Raw genomic sequence first — 9,006 nt, 5'->3', positions numbered from 1 at the left:
CACTTTGGCCGATAATAAAGACCGCTGGTGGTTCCTGATCTTGTGCGTCTCCAGCTCCACCGTTTGTCACTTGGCCGATGATGAAGACCGCCTGAAGTCACACGGCCACGGTTTGGCCGCTGGTCATGGCCGCTGGTGGCTCCTGTCCATGTCGCTTCTCCAACTCCACTCTTCTTGCTTCTTTGCACCAAAATAAGTCCAATTGCTTCAAATGTAGTGATATTACTCCAAGAACCTGAGAGATAAGACACTAGATGCATATGCTCCTAAAACAACTAGAATGACAAGATTATGCAACAAAACTACCCAAAAACAAGGCTTAAAATCCAACAAAAACACAAGATATCATTAGACTGAAGTAATAGGACAAGAAGACTAGTGAACTCTTCGGTTAGAGTGTCTCTGTAATGACCCTCACCAAGGGGTACATTTTTAAAATAAAAAACCCTGGCCAAAGGACCTGGAAAGGACATGAAAAGAAGGCAAGGAAGGAAGGTAGAAGAATTACGAAAGAAGTGTCCGAGAAATTCTGGACGGACCGAGAGATGGCCGATGATACCATGTACCGTACCGGACGTACGTGGGACGACCGGACATACCAGACGAACGTCGAATGGACAAGGACGTGTCTTGGACGAGAAACAAGACTGGGAAGGAACCCACTAAGGAGGGTGAATTAATTATTAAAAGTGGAGTTAGTGGAATCTCTACTAAGTGATTTTTTTAATCACAAAATTAACTAAGTGGAATTTCCGCTAAGAGTTAATTTAATCTCTTGGAAGTAAGTTTGAGACAAGAGAAGATTCTCTTGGACAAGTGTTGTGCTCACTTAACAAGTGTCCACACATGCAAAATGAAGGCTTTGAAGATGAACACACTTCAAGAATGCATTTTGCCAAGTTGTCGCCCATTTTCTCTATTTAAAGACCTCCATCCTCTCTCATTTCGCCAAAAATTCTAAGGGAGAAGAAGAGAAAGAGAGAAAGGATAGGAAGAGAGAATGAAGAGAGAGAAAAAAAAAAGTGTTGCCGCAAGGGAGAAAGAGTGAAGGAGAAAGGAAGCAAGACAAGACTATCGACTATTGCAAGGTGTTGAGTCGAGTGGGAAATCGATTTCAACAAGGGAAGGGACTCAAGTGTGCTGTGAAGGAGCTTCATCAAGAAATTCCGACCACTCCGTACAAGAGATCGCCGGTTTTCTGTGAGTTCAGGCACATATTTCACCGGCTAGATGGGGATTAGAGACATCCATCTAGTGGACGGTTTGCATGAGCATATAGTTGCATTTTACTTGAATTTCTTTTGTGATTTCCTTGTTTAAATGCATGTGTGGTGAGGTTATACCAGTTACTAGTTCGAAATGTTCTAGTAACAAGGGTGATAACTAGTGCTGATACTTGTAAAAATTATGAGCTTAAAAACCATAAGAACTCAAGTATCAACCTTGAGGAAGTCTTAATGCGTTTTAGTCTGAGACAAAGTCCAACTAGCGTAGTAAGACTGGGGTATTTCTGTCCTTCCTATACCATACCACATGCAGCCGCGACATGCAACCCATGTTCGTGTGTTTGTAGGGTTGCTTACGAAGAGCTCGGAGGTTACAGGGCTCGCTACCCTGGCCGAAGCTGTCTACACGATGGTGTGGCTCTAAGTGAAGTCTGGTTGCATGCCTCTGTGGTTGTAACGCGGTTGTTCAAAGGGGTGTTAAGGAAAAGGAAGCATACCGGGCCCATAAATTAAAACTTGTTTAAAACTCTTTGCTTTTATTCAAGTTTGTGTTGTTGCATGTTGTTGCATGTTAGATGAATTTGCTTAGCTCATTATCTTCCGCATGCCATCTCTGATTGTTTGTTGATTGCCTGCTTGCTTGCTTGTTGTTTGTTATTGGGGTTTGGGATTGGGGCTAATCTCTTTACAGGAACCCTGAGCTCACTAAGTAATCTTAGATTACTTATGATAAATATTTGTGTTGCAGGTAACCCTAGAGGGAACTAGAGGGCGTGGTCAACGATAGGAACCCACAGTAGTTTTATTTTGTGTCTATTGTAAAATTCAAGTATGTTTCTTTTCGAATCAAACTTTGGCACTAGGCCTTATCTAAAGCTCTACCATCTTTTGGTATCTATTTTGTATTAAACTCTTTTTATTTAATAAAACATTCGGGTTTCTTTTAACCGGGCGAGTGGTACTGATATAGACTTTGTCCGAGTCGAAAAGGCGTGTCCGCCGACCCAGAAAAGATTGCCGCAATTCAGGATTGGCCGAAGCCGACATCAGTGTCAGAGGTTAGAAGTTTCTTAGGCCTGCCAGGCTATTACCGGAAGTTTGTAAAGGGATTTTCATCCATTGCAAAACCTTTGACGCGACTCACTGGTAAGGGAGTACCTTTTATTTGGAGTGAAGAGGTGGAAGAAGCTTTTAGGAAGCTAAAAGGAGCATTGACAACATCACCAATTTTAGCTCTGCCCGAGCCAAATCAGCCGTATGCCGTGTACACAGATGCATCAAGAGTTGGCGTTGGATGCGTCCTGATGCAAGGAGATAGAGTAATTGCCTATGCCTCCAGACAGTTAAGGAAGCATGAGGAAAACTGCCCCACACATGACCTAGAAATGGCAGCCGTGGTGTTTGCATTAAGAATATGGAGATCATATTTGTATGGAGAAGCTGTTCAGGTATTTACGGACCATCAAAGTGTTAAATACTTGTTCACGCAACCAGATCTTAATTTGCGCCAGAGAAGGTGGATGGAATTCATGGCCGATTACGATGTGAAGATCCAGTACCACCCGGGCAAAGCGAATGTAGTGGCAGATGCACTAAGCTGAAGGAAAGCACAAGTCGATGTTGAGAAAGACGTGGAGTCTTTAGCTGACGAATTGAAGAAGGTAAGGCTTATAGCCTTAGAAGGAGAATCCAGTGAGCCATTGGGTTTACAAGCTGTAAGTCAAGCGAGCCTACTACATCGAATTCGCGAAGAGCAACCCAAAGACGAGAACCTGAAGAAAATTATTGAGGAGTTGAATAGTTTAGACGGACCGAATGCTAGTGGTTACCACTTAGCAGATGATAGCACCTTACTCCTTAATGGGAGAATAACTGTACCTAACCGGAGTGGATTACGAGAGGAGGTACTAAGAGCAGCCCACAGTTCAGCGTTGAGTATACACCCTGGAAGTACCAAAATGTACAAGGACGTGCGTAGGTATTATCATTGGCCTGGACTGAAGAGAGCAGTAGCAAAGTGGGTAAGCCAATGTGATTCATGTCAAAGAATCAAGGTAGAGCATCAAGTGCCAGCAGGATTGCTTCGCAACTTGCCCATACCGACGTGGAAATGAGACTCTATCTCGATGGATTTTATTACTAGTCTACCAACCAGGAAGGGAAGAATCAATGACGCAGTTTGGGTAGTGGTTGATCGTTTAACCTAGGTAGCTCACTTGGTTTCAGTGAAAAGCACGGATCAAGTGCCAATTTTGGCAGAGAAGTATATAGACGATATTTTGAAGTTGCATGGAGTGCCAGCAAACATTGTCTCCAACCGAGATCCAAAGTTTGCATCGATATTTTGGCAAGATTTGCAGAGGGCTTTGGGAACGAATGTTCACATGAGCACCTCATTCCACCCAGAGACTGAGGGAAAGGACTATCCGAACCATAGAGGACATGATCCGACTATGCGCATTGGAATGGTCTACAGATTGGGAAGGGAATTTGCCATTGGTTGATTTTGCGTATAAAAATAGTTATCACTCAAGTATTGGCATGTCACCGTTTGAAGCAATGTACGGAAGGCCTTGTCGAACACCTTTGTGTTGGACCGAAGTTGGGGAAAGGACAAGTTTCAATCACAAGTTGTTGATGAGACGACAAAGAAGGTCAAGTTTATTCAAGAGTGTATGAAGAAAGCCCAGAATCGCCAGAAGAAGTACGCATATCGTAAAAGGCAGGAAGTGGAATTTGAAGTCGGGGATATGGTGTACTTGAAGGTAGCACCACAAAAAGGAAAGGATCGGTTTGGTGAAGTGAGAAAGCTCGCGGTAAGGTTCATCGGACCATACAGGATTGAGAACAGAGTTGGAGAGGTAGCCTACCGGCTATCTATACCAGAGACTATGCGGTTACATAAAGTCTTCCACGTTTCACAACTACGGAAGCATGTACCGGATCCTAACATGATTTTGTCTGAGCCTATCGAGGAATTGGAGCCAAATCTCACATACCCCGAAGGACTGTTGGGATTAGGGCAAAGGAGGACTCGGAAGTTGAAGAACAGGAGCATTCCACAAATCCAAGTATTCTGGGGAAAGCAGAACCGTAAGGTCATCACTTGGGAGGATGAGGATAGGATTCACACCAAGTATCCTCAGCTGTTCATCGGAGAGGATGAAGCAGGGCCATCAGAACCTTATGGAATTCGGGACGAATTCTATTAAGGGAGGGAGAATGTAATGACCCTCACCAAGGGGTAAATTTTTAAAATAAAAAACCCTGGCCAAAGGACCTGGAAAGGACATGAAAAGAAGGCAAGAAAGGAAGGTAGAAGAATTACGGAAGAAGTGTCCGAGAAATTCTGGACGGACCGAGAGATGGCCGATGGTACCATGTACCGTACCGGACGTACGTGGGACGACCGGACGTACCAGACGAACGCCGAATGGACAAGGACGTGTCCTGGACGGGAAACAAGACTGGGAAGGAACCCTCTAAGGAGGGTGAATTAATTATTAAAAGTGGAGTTAGTGGAATCTCCACTAAGTGATTTTTTTAATCACAAAATTAACTAAGTGGAATTTCCACTAAGAGTTAATTTAATCTCTTGGAAGTAAGTTTGAGACAAGAGAAAATTCTTTTGGACAAGTGTTGTGCTCACTTTACAAGTGTCCACACATGCAAAATGAAGGCTTTGAAGATGAACACACTTCAAGAATGCATTTGGCCAAGTTGTCGCCCATTTTCTCTATTTAAAGACCTCCATCCTCTCTCATTTCGCCAAAAATTCTAAGGGAGAAGAAGAGAAAGAGAGAAAGGATAGGAAGAGAGAATGAAGAGAAAAAAAAAGTGTTGCCGCAAGGGAGAAAGAGTGAAGGAGAAAGGAAACAAGACAAGACTATCGACTATTGCTAGGTGTTGAGTCGAGTGGGAAATCGATTTCAACAAGGGAAGGGACTCAAGTGCGCTGTGAAGGAGCTTCATCAAGAAAGTCCGACCACTCCTTACAAGAGATCGCCGGTTTTCTGTGAGTTCAGGCATATATTTCACCGGCTAGATGGGGATTAAAGACATCCATCTAGTGGACGGTTTGCATGAGCATATAGTTGCATTATTTTACTCGAATATCTTTTGTGATTTCCTTGTTTAAATGCATGTGTGGTGAGGTTATACCAGTTACTAGTTCGAAATGTTCTAGTAACAAGGGTGATAACTAGTGCTGATACTTGTAAAAATTATGAGCTTAAAAACCATAAGAACTCAAGTATCAACCTTGCGGAAGTCTTAATGCGTTTTAGTCTGCGACAAAGTCCGGCTAGAGTAGTAAGACTGGGGTATTGCTGTCCTTCCTATTCCGTACCACATGCAGCCGCGACATGCAACCCATGTTCGTGTGTTTGTAGGGTTGGTTACGAAGAACTTGGAGGTTACTGGGCTCGCTACCCTGTGTTGCGGTAACCCTAGAGGGAACTAGAGGGCGTGGTGGACGATAGGAATCCGGAGTAGTTTGATTTTGTGTCTATTGTAAAATTCAAGTATGTTTCTTTTCGAATCAAACTTTGGCACTAGGCCTTATCGAAAGCTCTACCATCTTTTGGTATCTATTTTGTATTAAACTCTTTTTATTTAATAAAACATTCAGGTTTCTTTTAAATGGGCGAGTGGTACTGATATAGACTTTGTCCGAGTCGGCTCAACGCACGGTGTGTCACAAGGGTTGCAAAGCCTTAAGGATGTGTCGTGTGGTCGGGAACCTCACCGATGGACTTGCACCCGGCCGGATTGTTGGAGAACGTTTCCAAAGTAGCCGCCCGGCCATACGGTGGTTCGGGGGCGTTACAGTCTCCCAAGGTATCAAATCGATTACCTAACTCTCCTACTTGGGTCTCGGTTTTCTTAGCTCTTTCTTCATGCTTCTCCATATGGTTGCATAGGTCGAGGGTCTCCAAGGTGTTAATCTTCATGTTGCAACCGCTAATCTCCTTAGCATTTTCTCTTATCTCCTTTGAATGTTGATTTTGTTCTTCTTCAAGACAATGAAGCTTCCTCTCCATGGCTTCAGTATTTTTAGATCTTTCCTCCTCTATTCTTCTAACTTCAACAGCAATATCATCCATTTTTCCTGAAAGATCAGAATCGATTTATTCAAGCTTCTCATGTAGCATCTTCATAGTCTCATCTTGAATATCTGCTAACTGTTCTATTAATTTCAGCATCGTTTCTTCTTCAGCTCTTTTTTGTGTAGACTCACGAAAATTGTCTTCAAAGACTTGGTGGGGAAATCGGATAAAATCAGGTTCTCGGTAAGAATGGTGTCGATCAGTTTCGGCTCTCCTTGGGTAAGGTCTTTGAAAACGACTTGGACGGTGACTTGGGACAGATTCCCAATCTGCATAAACTTCAAATGGTGCTGGAGATGGTCTGGTTCTAGGGTTACCTCTGTAGAAAGCTTCTTCTTGGTGTTGAAATTGTCGAAAATTGTTGTTTTCGGTAATCTCTTCATTAGGGAACTGATATGTCATGCAACAGTAGAAGTCTTTGAGCTCTTTTTCTCCATATTCTTTAGTAGATGATAGATCATAAGACTCATCATTCTCTTTTGGCAAATCTTCATATTGGCATTCTATAGCTCTTTCCTCGAAATAAGCTTCTTCCTCATCGGTTGGGTAATCTTTTTCTTTAGTCCACTCCTTGGACTTGTTAGGATCGGTTGGGTACTCAAGTGAGGCTCCATGTCCTTCTTCATCATCAGTAGGGTGATAGACTTAATCATAACTCCAGTTGTTGCGTTCGTCCGGGTTGTTGAATAAGGTTTGTAAGGCTTCAACCTTCCATTCTAGGCGGCTCTCAATGGTGTCAATGGTGTAGCCCATATTAACTTGATCTTGTATATCCTCCATATGGTCTAAAGCTCTATTGTTGATGGCATTGATTTGTTCCTCAAGCGTGTAACATCCTTGGTGATAGTCTCTAGTTTAGCTCCAAACTCAATACTCATCTTATCCAATTTTGCATTTAGAAATTTATCAGCCTCCTCTTAACTTGTTATAAGTTTATTCATCATCTTCATGAGCTTGTCTTCAGTGTAAGAGCTCCTCGAAGTGACTGGTTTTCGAGTGTCATAAAAAGAGTTTTCATTGACATCGACATTCATGACTTCTTGCGGATCAAAGTACTGGTCCGTGGCAAAGCATGGCACGTCCGTGTGGTACGGCATGAAAGAATGGTCACCTGGGCAGTAAACTGGTCCCATAGGTGCTCGGCCTCCAGATGGTCGAGTGATAGAACGGCGATAAGGACGCCTAAGTGGTGGTACATCGGCTGGTCGAGAGTGACCAAGGCGTGGACCTTGCAGCGAGTGGGCTTGCAGACCAGATGGTTCTCCTGGGAGAGCGTCGAGGTTCATCCTCAAGGTCTCCTGAAACAATGAAAATCAAAAAGAAAAATTAAAAAGCAAGGTGTCCTTGACATTACTCTAGTTCCTGGCCTCCTGTAAACAAACAATCTCTCCCCGGTAACGGCGCCAAAAAGCTTAATATGCGTGGTTTTTATCACTTCAAATCTTTTACCTTAAAAGACCACACAACTACTGCAAGTGCACAGCTAATCGGTAGTAGTATTTAAGGATCAATCCCACAGAGAGAGAGTTGTTGTTTAGAGAATCCGTTGGAAGAGATGTAAGGCTAGGACTCAATAAAAATGGGTTTTGGTTGTCACGGTCGTAAGTAAGCAATAAACGTAAATAAAAAGCAAGTAAAATAAATAAAACAAGTGTTGGGTATCAAGGGAAATCATAGGGCATCAATGATCTATCTATCTAGGAAAGTTTAGGATTGGTTTGTTTATCTAAAACTCGGACTACAAAACACGAATGAACCGTTAACTTTTAGTTCACAAGCTAACCGTCTAAGGGACTACGCTGCAGTAAACTGTACTTAGCAATGAAGCATTACTGAATCCGTGATGCGGGCATCGGCTGGTGTGTCCCTTGAAACGTTCCCAGGCTTCACTGAACATCTTGTTGCTTTTCTGAACAAAGCTGGAGATGTCATTCCGCAGCCTTGTAGATCTGGAGTTGTAGAAGAATTTGGTGAGGAACGCCTTTTTGCATGCTTCCCACGTGGTGATAGACTCCTTGGGAAGTGATTTCTCCCAAACGTGTGCTTTATCACCCAAAGAAAATGGGAAAAACCGGAGCATAAATCCATCCTCACTAACTCCATTGATTTTTCTGAGGCTACAGAGCCTATCAAACTCATCCAAATGTGCCAATGGATCCTCCATTGGCAGGCCATGAAACTTGTTGCTCTGAATCATCTGGATGAGACTACTCTTGATCTCCAAATTTTTGTTTTAAACAGCAAGTGGCACAATGTCATGCCTTTGAGTATGAGTAGATGGAGCATCTCCTGCTCCTATGTTTGTCCTCTCTTGAGGAGCTTGTGGACCATTCTGATTATTTATGACCTCCTCAATTGTTGTTAGTTGTGATTGTTTTACGGTTGTTGTCGGAGTAACCTTGGTCTGTCGATGTTGTCGATGAAAGGACTCAAGTGTTGGCTACCCTTGGATCATGTTTGCATGCACAATCAGATATCCGAGTGGGTGCACGAAGGCCTATTTTGGGATTGAGCTTGGTAGAAAGTGTTAGGTTTGAACTGACAAGAATAAAGCTTTGTGTAGTTCTAGTTTGCATTTTTCAAATTAGATAGGACTAGGTTTTAAATTCTGGGTTTGGGACTTGGTGTGTTTGAAAAACAAAAGAAAAGAGGGAAAAGAAAAAGAAAAGGGT

General features: G+C 42.9%; 1 protein-coding gene and 1 non-coding gene across 2 annotated transcripts; both read left to right on the top strand.

The window, feature by feature from the left end:
• The first annotated feature begins 3,901 nt into the window (after positions 1-3,901).
• LOC147934241 (uncharacterized) lies at positions 3,902-4,438 on the top strand. The gene has a single exon (XM_087472555.1). The coding sequence runs from the start codon at positions 3,902-3,904 to the stop codon at positions 4,436-4,438; it is 537 nt and encodes a 178-aa protein (XP_087328681.1).
• Positions 4,439-8,169: 3,731 nt separating this feature from the next.
• LOC147934240 (small nucleolar RNA R71) lies at positions 8,170-8,276 on the top strand. Its single transcript, XR_015573416.1, has one exon. It is a non-coding gene; the product is annotated as a small nucleolar RNA R71 (small nucleolar RNA).
• Positions 8,277-9,006: the final 730 nt, after the last annotated feature.

The sequence above is a fragment of the Camelina sativa genome, chromosome 11 (genome assembly GCF_030686135.1).
Source record: "Camelina sativa cultivar CO46 ecotype springtype chromosome 11, ASM3068613v1".
Classification (NCBI taxonomy): Eukaryota; Viridiplantae; Streptophyta; class Magnoliopsida; order Brassicales; family Brassicaceae; genus Camelina; species Camelina sativa.
Note: the sequence above shows the minus strand (reverse complement) of the source record. Positions and strands in the feature narration are given on the sequence as shown.